This window comes from Eucalyptus grandis, chromosome 11 (assembly GCF_016545825.1).
Source record: "Eucalyptus grandis isolate ANBG69807.140 chromosome 11, ASM1654582v1, whole genome shotgun sequence".
Classification (NCBI taxonomy): domain Eukaryota; kingdom Viridiplantae; phylum Streptophyta; class Magnoliopsida; order Myrtales; family Myrtaceae; genus Eucalyptus; species Eucalyptus grandis.
This window is the reverse complement of record NC_052622.1, coordinates 1,686,236-1,699,345: the sequence shown is the minus strand read 5'-3', so window position 1 is coordinate 1,699,345 and position 13,110 is coordinate 1,686,236. Positions and strand designations below refer to the sequence as shown.

The following is a 13,110-nucleotide window of genomic DNA, read 5'->3' as shown; positions in this document are numbered from 1 at the left end:
TGATGCATTGAGTGGTTATTGGATTCATTTACCTGCTGAGTGGTTGTACTCACCCCTTTTGGGGACCGACATTTCAGATTAGCAGCATATCGCTCCCTGTCATCACGCGGGGTGTATTTTACGGTCTACCATCCGATGTCGAGGTTGAGTGCGAGGAGTTCGGCTATCCTTCTGTGCCTGGATTGACGTATATGCGAGTGCGCTGTTTTGTTATGTACGACATAGGCCTAGCTGGGGGCCCGATTGTCCAAGAGTTTGTCTCCGTTCACATTCGTCGCGACGGGGTGATGAGAGGGATGTTGCCACCGCCACCGCCTGATGCACTGGATTGGGTGTGAGGCTCGTACGTGACGAGTAGGAGCCGAATCTTTTTGGGATAGTTAGCCGACACTGATGATGGGGGTTGTGCACGTGAGATGTAGAGGATCGAGGGTTCTTTTTGGGGTTTTAGGCCGAACATGGCCGAGTCCCGCTTTTCCTTTTGATGTATCGACCAAAGAAGTCCCATCTTGAAAATATATGTAAATAAAGTGTCATGGCTTGTCTATAAAATTATGATGATTAGTGGTGTGTATTTGTATCATGGTTGGTAGGGGGAGAGATGGTGATGTTTTATTTTGCTTCCGCTAATGAGTTGCGCTGGAACCGTTTTTAAAAAAAAATGTGTCTATGAATTACGACGCTTCTTTTAAGGAGAAAGGTAATAAGGTATAACATTGGCGCCGGTGGCGACCACGAAGGGTTCGGGGGTGCCACAAAAACCAATGATTAAATTCTAGAAAATAATTCTCTTAGAAAAATCAAAAATAAATTTTCAAAATATAACTAGATATCGGGGCTTGGATAAAAGAAAAAAGAAAAAAGTTTATGCTTGAGTAAAGGAACCCCAATACTTGTTCTCAAGCATTTGGCAGCAAAGCCAAACATAGAGGTGAGGGTTGAGTCTAGTAGGGTCCATCGAAGGCAAGCTCAAGTCCATTAAGGCATGACCCAAGACCCCAATGCCCCTACTTGGAACTCTGACACTTGTGCTTAGGACTCCAACGCCCTAGCACGGGTCCATCAAGGTTAATCCCAAGACCTTGGTGCCCCAACCCAAGACCTTGGCTACCAAGTTCGGGTCCATTGAGGCTAGGCCCAATAACATCAAGGCCACTTCCCATACCCCAACACCTATGCCCAAGTCCGAGCTCCTAAGCCCAAGTACATCAAGGCCGTGCTTAGACAACGATGCCCACACTTAGGTCCCCAACACATAGGCCCGAAACTAGCACCTGGACTCAAGACCTCGACCACCCACACCCAAGTTTGTTAAGGCCAAGCCCCATACCCCCATGCTTGGGACCAATTGCCCAACGCTTGAATCAAGGTCCATCAAGGCTAGGCCCTAGACCTCAGTTGCCACACCTACGTCATCGAGGCTAATCCCTAGACCTCGACATAGACATCACGGTCCCTAGTGCTCAAACTCGAGTCTATTAAGGCCATGCCTAGACCTTGGTCATCGTGCCTAAGTCTATCAAGGCTAGAATTGGCTCAATGATGCCCCCACTTGGGGTCCATCGAGGCTGCGCTCGAGTCCTTGAATCGCGCTTGGGTCTATCAAGGTCAAGCTCAAGACCTGAATGCCAATGCCCATGCCCATGCCCAAGATGCCGGACCCAACTACTTAAGATTAGGACCCCGACACCCGAGGTTCAAATTCATATAGGTGAGGCTCCAAATCTTAAAGCCCATGCCCCTACCCAGACCTAGTTGTCAAGGACCTAGGCTTGCACGCCAACTACCTAGGCCTATCCTTGATGGATCCTAGCTTGGCCTCAATGAACTTGAGTACGAACACCGAGGACCTAGCGCACCAGCACAAGGGACCTTATCCTGAGCGCCAAAGTTTTGAGCACAACCTACATGGACCTAGGTGTAGGTGTCAAGGCCCAACCTCAATGAACTTGGATTAGGCATTGGGGTCACAAGCATAGGCTGACCTTGATAGACATGGGCTTGGTCACCGAGGACCAAGGCTTGGCCTTAAAGGACCCAAGTGCAAGCACCAACACCAAGGTCACAAGCCCAACCTCAATGGACCCAAGTGTAGGTGCTAGGGACCAAGGCCTAGCCTTAACTAACCCAGGGGCGGGTGCTGGGGTCCTAGGCCCGACCTCAATGGACCCTAGCGCTAGCACCAAGGATTGAGCTCAACATCGATGGACCCAAGCCCAACCTCTCTAGACCTAGGCTATGGTGCTGGAGAGTCCAGCAAGGACACCAAGTTCTTGAGCTCAACTTTGATGGACCCAAGACCTATTGTCGTGCTCATGCCTAGGAGCCTTGTATTCGAGACCCAATGCCCATGCCAAGTTCCTTAGCTACTTATACACAAGTCATTAGTGTCTAAATAGTGTATGTTTATTTAAGAAAATTAAATAAAATTTTCTTTATCAAATGACATAATATTTTCTAATTCATCTTAAGATTTCAATCAAACAATATTACTACTGACATCCGATTTTTCAAATCGATTTCAAAATAAATGGAGCATTTTATCGAAACGCTAATAGTGCTATTTTTTTTGATCACTCACGAGATAACTGGACTATTTGGGAAAGCAATTAGGGAATCTAAATGCAATTGGACTTGAGAATTCGACCAAGAATCAACTGTTCGACCGTGTTGATCTACAAGGGTCATTACGGCATCGTCAGAGATCGATCAGAAATCAGAGATAGGTCGATTCGACTGAGATATGCGATCAAATTGTGGGTGATTCCACTTGATTGAAAAATTCCCATCGATCGGCACTAAATTGATTTTCTGTCGTTTTGGTACCCGGTGCCCGTAATTGAAACCTCGAGATTTTCACGACAATCTATGGTCGCCAATGGGTCGAAGATGTACTTGGTGACTCGAGATAAATCGATCACAGGTCAATTGCACCAAAAATTCCTAAAAGTTACCCAGTAGATTAGGTCACGCTAAAAGCGCGTCGGATTGAAAATAATCGCGAATTTGAACCCGATTTCAGAAATTGAAAGTTCTGATGTGTCACAAGCTATTTTAGAAATGTCCGGAAGAATTTTCAGAGATTCTGAGATTTTTACGGAAAATCGATTCGGACGTTGCGGAAAATTAGCGGAAATTCGTACGGGCCAAATTAAAGGAAATTTGGACTTCCAAGCCGAGCCTTCGAGTGTCAGAGACTTACAGATAATTGTTCGGGATTTTTCTTCAACAAAATCGGACCTCGATTTGGACAACCGGAGAGGAAATTAAGCATAAAGCTGAAAATTGAGACTTTAAATTGGATTAATTAGTGATTTATGCATTACAAGAAAGTATTAAGGGGGAACATGCTTTTAATAAAGGGGATAAGGATGCTTGATTGGGGACCCTCCACCGGCTGCTTCTCTCGCACGCCACTTCTTTTCTCTCTCTCTCTGACGGATCAACACAGGCCAGCAGCTACTCATTTTTTCTTCTCCTTTGTTTCGGTCTCTGCCTTGCTTTCCTTTTATTTTTCCTTTCACGACAGCTCTCCATCTTCACCCACTGAAACACCAATTTTTCCCCCATCTCCAAGCCACGACACGTCCTTATTTGCTGCATGCTCGGTCAATATTCAAGCGAAGCCCACCTTGTTGACTTCATTCACGCCAACGAAGCCGCGTGTCTGCGGCATCTTCTCCGAAGACCAAGCAGCTCTCTCCACTTCAGTTTGTTCCCCTCCGGTCAACAAACGAGCGTAGAAGACCACCGTTCAACCCCACGCACGCCTCCACGTTTCCAGCAACTCCCAGTGTGTGTTTTCGGCCCAGCTCCCGCCAGTTCGTGCACCCCTTCTCCACCAGCTCTTGTCGTCCACCCACAGTCCACACGTCGGCCATCATCTTCAGCGATTTCATTTTTTGGCCAGCTCGACACCAGCGAATTTCTCAGCTCCGTTTCTGTTTCGGTTGTTCCCGCATCCAGCTGCGCCGAAGCCCGCCGTGGATCAGAGTAACGCACGAAACCCGACTTCATTTCTTCAGCCCGTATCAGCCCAACAGTTTCTTCAAAGCAAGATCAGCCCAGTGATTTTAAGCCCATCTCCAGCAGACTTTGAAGCCCAGCAAGTTATTTCTTTTCAGCAGCCCAAGCCCAGATCAAGCTCAATCCATTAAGTCACCCAGCAAATTCAGCCCATTTGAAGCTTAGTCTAAAGAAGGCCCAGTAGCCCTGTAGAAGCCCAAGACCGAAACTCAGCCTTGCTGAGTGTGTTGGGCCCGTTTTAGGCCCGGTCCGAGAGTTCACCGACACCGCCGAAAATTAAGATTTCGGCCGTCGTCGCGTCGTCGTCGCGGCGAACCGCTTCCGCATTAACCGGTGAGTTTATACTCTAAACTCGCTTAGTAGGTGCAATTTTCTTGTGCCTAATTGGGGTTTAAAGCCATTTAGATATCTCACCCGGGACAAACGTACATTTACCTAAGTTGTTGGATATGAATCTTGACTTTTTACATTTTGGTACTTATATATTTTATTTGCGGTTACCTGCACTCCAATTTTCATTTTGTAGTTTATCACAATATTTGCTTTTGTATTTTAGAGGGAATTCAAATATGAACTTAATTCATATTATAAGCACATCCCATAGCCATGGGTAGGGATATTTACAATTAGCTAAGGCCATTTCATTTAAGGTTAATATCATAGAAAACATAAAATTGATACGCTTATGATAAACTTATTTTCCATTAGTTTTCATTAAATTTTATTTTTAAATTACTAAGTTAGACAACATGTAACAAGTGATAGGTGTATAGTTTGAGATTTCACTCTCTATTTGTCAAAAATATATAAATTTGTAATTTTTCATAGTATCAACCTAATTTAATAGAAATTAAATAAGAGTAAATTTATTATAAATATGCTTTTGGGTTTTTCAGTAGTAAAAAAATTAATTTTGAATAAATTTGCCACAGGACACCAATTCAAGATTTTTCGTAGGATTAACTCCTTCGTTTATTCATTTTTTAATAGATACAAGTAATTATTTTGAGGAAAATATTTTTAAAATTATTTATTTTTCACTAAACGAACGTGCCCTTAAATGAATTACAAAATAGAAAAAGTTTATAAAAAAAAAAAAAAAAAGTTTTAACCATCGGCACCCTTAAATTAGGGGCACGATTTACCATTTTCCCCGATCATGTTCACCTCATCAGCAGGCACTTTTTCCTGGCGAGTGTCCAGCGATCCCCGTCCCGTCGGCTTCCCTCCACGGAGAACCGCCACTTCGGCGGAGGAAAAAGCGCGCGAAACCGCCGTTCCTCCACCAAAGCGATGACGGGCAAGCCAAAGCAGCAGGTGATCTCGCGCTTCTTCGCGCCCAAACCCAAGACGCCGCCGCAGCCGCGCGCAGCGGAGGCGGAGGCGGAGGCGGAGGCGGCGGACCCTTCGCCGCCTTCCCCGTCCCCGTCCACCCCGCCTCCCAAGATCGCCGCCGTCGTCTCCTTCTCGCCCGCCAAGCGCCGCCTTTCCTCCCGGCTCGCCACCCCGCTCAAGAAACCGAAGCTCTCGCCGCACACTCAAAACCCCGTGCCCCCTCCTCCACTCCAGAGACCGCACAAGAAGGAAACAGCGGAGCCCAGCTCCAAGAAGTACACGCCGCTCGAGGAGCAAGTGGTGGAGCTGAAGGAGAGGTACCCGGATGTTCTTTTGATGGTGGAAGTGGGTTACAAGTATAGGTTCTTCGGGGAAGACGCGGAAGTAGCTGCTAGAGTTCTGGGGATTTATGCGCACATGGATCATAGCTTTATGACTGCTAGCATACCAACTTTTCGACTTAATGTCCATGTGAGGAGGCTTGTGAATGCTGGGTACAAGGTCGGTGTGGTTAAGCAGACTGAGACCGCGGCTATTAAGGCCCACGGTTCGAACCGCCTAGGCCCGTTCTGTCGCGGGTTGTCAGCCTTGTATACGAAGGCCACGCTTGAAGCGGCCGAGGATATGGGGGGCAAGGACGAGGGTTTTGGTGGGGAGAGTAATTATCTGGCTTGTGTTGTAGAGGAGAATTTGTTGGTGAAGAATCGGGAATGTGACGTGCAGAGCGGGTTTGATGTGAAGATTGGGGTTGTTGCTATTGAGATTTCGACAGGGGAAGTTGTTTTTGGAGAGTTTAGTGATAATTCGATGAGAAGCGGGCTTGAGGCTATGATTTTAAGTTTGTCACCAGCTGAGTTGCTTCTTGGAGACCCACTTTCGGATCAAACGAAGAAGGTAGCTTTCACTAGTTATAATCGATTATAAGTAATCCTTGAGATATCGTTTGCTTAATTACAATGAACAAGGTTGCATCTTCTCTCTCTTCTGCCTTACCGACTAGGAATTGATATATGTCCGGTTGATGGTATGTGAACATACATTATCTAGTTATGGAAGGGTTAATAGTTTACACCATGGGAGTAGTTAAACCCACTTTGAGGATCCTTTCCTGTTCCACAGGTTCCATATCTGCTGTATGTTCTCTCTCCACTTTGCTGTGATAGGTGTTTTTTTCCATGCAGCGGTTGACCAAGTATATTTTACAATACCCATTGGTGTAACGCGGTTTCATGGACCTCATTTTGCATGAAATATCTTTAGGCTTTTGGTGCAAGATAGGGAAGACTGTATCTTACTTGCAAATATGTTATGCAGAAGTCATAAATATACTAATCTGAATTTTCTTTTTCACCATACATTTCTCAGCTAGCTGAATGGTAGGAGAAACAGACAATTTATCCCTGTGATGTATTATTATCCATCAAAGGTTGCCATCCGTGTTTTTGAGTTAATTTATAATCGCAAAGAAAGCAGAGGAAGTGGAGCAGGTGGTTACACATGGATGGCAAACTAAACGTAGTAGTCATGCACCAGATTAATTGATGATGTGGTGTGTACTGCCCATGGAATATTTTCTCTTGAATTAGATTCCCCATACCAATCATGATGGAGGATCTTCTTCTATTGTCATTTTCATTATTTTCACAAGAATTAAATAGTTCATGTTCTACTTATCCAGAGGAAAGAGACGATTGAAGTTACTTTTTTCCTTGAAAGTTTATCTTTTGATAAGTCCCATGCTAATTTCTTGACTGTCTGGACTTCATATTTTCAGTTGTTACTCTCTTATGCTGGGCCGGCCTCAAATGTTCGTGTGGAGCATGCTTCTCAAGATAGCCTTACGAAGGGAGGTGCACTAGCTGAAGTCATGACTATTTATGAGAGTATGAATAGTGTCAACACATCAGTTACTGAAATGCAAAATGGAGAAGACAACGAGCAGGAGAGTAGAAGCTCAGCAGTGGAGGTACCATATGTGTAAAGCATTTTATCTTATTCATAGGATAAATGGTCACAATTTATTGCTTGTCAATAAATTGGTCTAAATTTGATGACAACAGATTGTTTTAATGAGTCACCACAGCTGAAATTTTGTACCTTTTTAATCTGGGGATTGAACTTCTGTTTTACCTCTTCCTTTTCTTCCCGCTGTTGCTGTCCAACTCATGTGAAAATTATTGATTAGCTTACATTATTCTCAGTTTCTATCACCTATTTTAAGCTTGACATTTTTGGTTCCAAAGGTAATGATGAATATGCCAGATTTGGCTGTCAAAGCATTGGCCTTATCGATACGTCATCTAAAGCAATTTGGTTTTGAAAGGATTCTGAGTCTTGGTGCAGCTTTTCGGCCCTATTCATGCAATATGGAGATGAGCCTTTCTGGCAATGTGATTCAACATCTCGAGGTACTTAGATTTTCTTTTTTAATCATCTCATCAGCCATAAACATTCTGACCACCAATCTGAAACTCCATGGCCCTCCTTTAATAGCAAATTTCGGAAAAAAAGATAAGCCAAAGAGCTGCCATGGCACTTATATATAAACCAAGGCCACTAATTTGACCAGCCAATCACTTGTTGCTGTTCCTAATGGTGTATGCACCTCCTCTGCCACTGTCTGTTTAATTTCATTTTCATTCTTAAGAAATCCATAGGTTGGTTCTCAAAGATGACAAAATGGAAAGAGCATATAAACATATATTTGGCAAATCAAATTTTGGATCTTATGTAGATGCATGGAGCCATGGAGGACAAAGGTTGTGGATAACTTGGTCTGAACTTCAAGAGAATGTCCTGATGAGTTTTGAATAGATTTTCCTTTTGATCATAAACTGTTTCTCCTCCTGATGACCTTATATCTGTCATAAATTATATTTTTCTCGCAGCTACAGCACTTCCTTTCTTAGTTTCCTTGCCCTTGAATGCTGAAGATTGCTCTCTTGATGCCTATAGATCCTGAGGAATAACTCTGATGGCTCTGAAGCTGGCTCTTTGATGAAGATTATGAATAACACTCTCACCATATATGGTTCAAGGCTTCTAAGGCACTGGGTATATACCAAGTGTGATTTTGAACGGAGTGCTTTTGCTGGTTTTGTTTGCTAATCTGTATTTGACTGTTTAAGTTCTTCCGAGATGATTTAGGTGACTCATCCTTTGTGTGATAGAAGCATGATTTCTGCTCGCCTTGATGCTGTTGCTGAGCTTGCAGAATCAATGGGGTCTTACAGAGTAACAGAAGATACTACTGTGCTTGATAATGAAAATTGGAATGTGGAAGTAAAACGAACAGAGCTCAATCATTTGCTTTCCTCAGTTTTGACATATTTGGGAAGATCACCAGATCTTCAACGTGGAATAACTAGAATCTTCTATCGCACTGCCACTGCATCAGAGGTAATAATTCGTCTACCTGTGAACCAGTTGGAGCTTCTGCCAGTAAATCTCCTTTTTCTTTTTGGCCAGTTGTGCAGTAAAACATTGAATTATTTTTTTCCCTCCTGGAAAATTTGTTTTTAAGGACATTCCTCATTCCTTTTGAGGAACTTCTAGACTTTATTTCCCATTTTAGGTAAGAGAATTTTTTAGAATACTTCCGAGCAACCCTTGAGTTCTTTGGAACAATTTCCAAAGTTCTTTAAGCTTGATGTGGCAATTTAAGCATCAATTATCTCCTTGAAAATAATATAAAGGTTTATGATTGTCAAACCTATTTTGATTTAGCTTCCTGTGTGCTGATTGGTTCTAAATAATCTCTGTTATAGTTTATTGCAGTCATGCAAGCTATACTGCATTCTGGGAAACAACTTCAGCGACTTCATGTGGAGGAAGAGTTCAATAAGGATGTGCTACATTCAAAGTCTGTCCGTTCTGTTTTGTTGAGAAAGCTGATTTTGACTGCATCATCATCTAGCATGATTTCCAATGCAGCAAAACTACTTTCAGTTCTAAATAAAGAAGCTGCTGACAAGGGGGACTTGTCCAACTTAATTGTGATATCCAATGGCCAATTTCCTGAGGTCAGTCTACAAAGATTTATATTTTTCTTTTGTTTGCTTGTGTCCCTATTTCCTTATCAATTACCCTTTCGATATCTATTTATCTGAATGTTCATACATTTTAAGGTTACTGCTGCCCAGAAAGCTGTTCAAGAGGCGAAGGAAAGATTGGAGTCCTTGATTGTTATGTACCGGAAGCAACTTCGAATGCGAAATCTAGAGTTCATGAGTGTCTCTGGATCTACACATCTGATAGAGGTGACTGAGTTTGGAATTAATCTTGTATAAATGTTTGAATCTTGGTTTGTTGGTGTTGAAAAGGTAATCCATCTTGAATTGATGAAATTTCCTTTCAGAAACCGGGAGTAAAGCATCCTTTAGCTCATCCTGAATCAGGCATATTAGCCAGACATTTTAGATTTTTGCCTCTTGATTTTAATGTCCTAATTCTGTTGCATGTTAGTTTATTTTGCAGTGAAAGACATGACATTTGAGTGATTCTGTAGCTCTTGCTTGCATATTTAATACGTTATTTTACTGCAGCTTCCTGTAGATGTAAAGGTTCCTTTGAATTGGGTAAAGTAAACAGCACTAAAAACAATACGCTATCATCCGCCTGAAGTCGTGACTGGTTTAGATCAATTGACATTGGCAAATGAAGAGTTGATAGTTGCATGCCGAACTGCTTGGGATGGTTTTCTGCAAGGATTTGGCAAATACTATTCTGAGTTTCAAGCTTCTGTTCAGGCTTTAGCTGCTTTGGATTGCCTACATTCACTGGCTCTCCTTTCAAGAAATAAGGTGAGTCGAACAACACAATTTCATTCCATATCCTATATCCTAAAGCTTCTTTTGTTAGTTTCTGATCTTTGGAGGTTTCTGTTGCAGAATTATGTTCGTCCAATCTTTGTCTATGACGATGATCCTGTCCAGATAGAGATACGTTCCGGTCGTCATCCAGTATGTGTGAAATGATTGTTGATCCCTCACAACTTTTATTTCACCTAAGTAGATGAGTAATTATGTCTGTTTTAAAATAAGCATTGCTGCCTGGTTTGACATACTGAAAATTCATTTAAGTATTTTGTGTGTTTTCTGATATTGCAGTATATGCCATGGATTAAAATTTATTTTCTTTCAAAGATTTTAAAAAGTTTGCCCAAATGTTTTGACTGAAAAAGGCTGCTATGTTGTAGAGATTGTGAAGGTTAACAATCTTCTCGCCATAGTTTGTGCTTGTCGCAAGTTGATTAAGACCCACATGCTTAAGCTGGTCTAGCATTAGTTTGCATTACTGTTTCTGCGCTCCCTTATGTTGCATCAATTATTACTGAATATGAGTCCATACTTCATTAGTGTTGATGCTAAAATCTTATGTATGCATGGCTTTTATTTGGTTTCGGGCCCTTTTCATCTGTTGGGTTGGTTTGACAGGTTTTGGAAACTTCATTACTTGACAATTTTGTTCCAAATGATACCAACTTGCATGGGGATGGAGAATTTTGTCAGATTATAACGGGACCAAATATGGGAGGCAAGAGTTGCTATATCCGCCAAGTTGCCCTCATTGCTATTATGGCTCAGGTATCTCCCTTCCATAATGAGTTAGTGTTGTGCACTAATTCTATGCTCCTTTTTTAAAAGCTCTTGTTTCTCTGTCCTGTTAATTTGATGTAATGCAAGATGAAGTTCCGCCTTCATAATCTAAATAGCTGAATGGAAATATTCCCTTATTGTGTATACCCTCCTTTGCATGCTTTGTCACCAGGAGTTCTTTTAGGGGTTTTTTTTTTTTCTTTTGGTAAAATTCTTTTAGGGGGTTGATGGGCGGTTGCCTCATAAAAGAATGCCTTCTGATGTCTCTAGGTTGGTTCCTTTGTACCAGCATCTTCAGCGAAATTACATGTACTTGATGGCATTTACACCAGAATGGGTGCATCTGATAGTATTCAGAAAGGGAGGAGCACCTTCCTCGAAGAATTGAGCGAGGCTTCTCTTATACTCCACAACTGCACTCCATGTTCACTAGTAATAATTGATGAGTTGGGCAGAGGAACTAGTACACACGATGGCGTTGCCATTGCTTATGCCACATTGCATCATCTTCTAGAGAAGAAAAGGTGCATGACCCTCTTTGTCACACACTATCCGAAAATAGCTGACATCCAAAATCAATTCCCGGGGTCCGTTGCAGCATATCATGTTTCATATCTGACATCAAGCAAAGATGCAAGATCAGGCTCAAGTTCTGATTATGAGGATGTTACCTACCTGTACAAACTTACGCATGGTATTTCAGAAAGAAGCTTCGGATTCAAGGTTGCTCAGCTTGCACAGGTTTAGTGAATTCTCCTGCATTTCTTCTCATCTTACGAATGCCAGTGCACATTCCCACGTGCATTTCTTTTGTTGGTCATGTCATCCATATTCAATACTAAAATTCACATCCATAATATGGTTCATTATTTTCTTGGGTAAATTGAACAAATGGTCACTAAACTAAGTGGACTTTGTTATTGGCCACTATGGTTCCAATCATCCCATGCACCAAATTTACAATTTTTTGAAATTGATGCACTTTGGCTGGAATCTGGCCAATTTGTCCACTGCAGATACCACCTTCTTGTATAAATCGAGCCACTGAAATGGCTTCAAAGCTCGAGGTTGTCATGAGTAATAGGACAGAGAATGGGTTGATGCAGACAATGGCGGAACAAGACGCAGAAAGACAAAAGAAAAAGTCCAAGCCTTGCTTTCTCCAAAGTCGGGAGTATTGGGAAACTGTTTACAAGGAATTCCTCTCAAATTTGAGATCTGCTTTGGAACAGGAGGATGCGGCAAAGATATTTCAGTTCTTAATTCGCGCTAGAACTCTAGCAGAGCAGTTGACACTGGATCCTCATAATTTGATCTCAGATACCCAAGTCCCACGAGATTGATTTGATTCGACTGTACAGTAAGCATACTAAGCCCATGGCAGTGGAGAAATGCGAGAGACGCGAACGGGTTCAAATGTCCATGATTCTGGTAAATAGAATTAAAATGTGTAAAAATTTTGTCAAAGTTTCTCCCCTGCTCCTTGTTACCCTGTCTTTTCCAAGAAACACCCTCACAGATGACTTGGTTTATTCATATGATTTAGTACACAAAGTCTGAGGGGTACTTATTCTGGTGCAGACAAATGCAATTTTGTACATCTACATGCTGTTCTGTATTCGAATACAATGTTCTTTGTTTTATTGCATCTAGTGAAAGAACATCCCCAGCAAAAAGAGCAATCCAGGAACCAGATACTGTCATGGGTTTTGACTTGAAATGTTGAGCCATAGCCATTTTTCCAACCAAGCTGAAGCTTCTCATTACTTCTTCTGCCTAATTGAGCTGACACTTTCAAGAATAATCACCTGCTGCTACTTTCTTGTAATGTGGGGGCTTCAAAGATCACCAAGCTTACAGGTTCCGTTCTTAATGCAAAGCAAAAAGGCTAAAGAATTTTCATTTCATATCCTCATTATTTTGTAGTCAATTCACAAATCAGTTTTAGCATCCCTTGTATAATTCCACTCGCAACAAGGAATTCCATTCGCTAGTATTTTCATAGATCCCAATTAGAAGGGAAAAGGAAATTGAGGGGTGAAATATGCGGAAGTTATAATTGATTCACATTTGAGGGGGAAAATATGACGATGGATAAAATTCGTGAAAGTTATTAGTTATAATTTTATTTTTGGCTAATTAAATAGGTGAG

At 42.1% G+C, this 13,110-nt stretch overlaps 1 protein-coding gene across 1 annotated transcript; it reads left to right on the top strand.

Moving 5' to 3' along the window:
* The first annotated feature begins 5,193 nt into the window (after window positions 1-5,193).
* Window positions 5,194-12,610, top strand: LOC104424409 (DNA mismatch repair protein MSH3). Its single transcript, XM_010036821.3, is given in 12 exon segments — window positions 5,194-6,255; window positions 7,136-7,327; window positions 7,605-7,769; window positions 8,317-8,415; window positions 8,509-8,760; window positions 9,129-9,383; window positions 9,489-9,620; window positions 9,906-10,163; window positions 10,251-10,322; window positions 10,797-10,946; window positions 11,229-11,699; window positions 11,975-12,610. Coding segments are annotated over 12 exon segments (3,309 nt in total). The 5' UTR covers window positions 5,194-5,319; the 3' UTR covers window positions 12,302-12,610.
* Window positions 12,611-13,110: the final 500 nt, after the last annotated feature.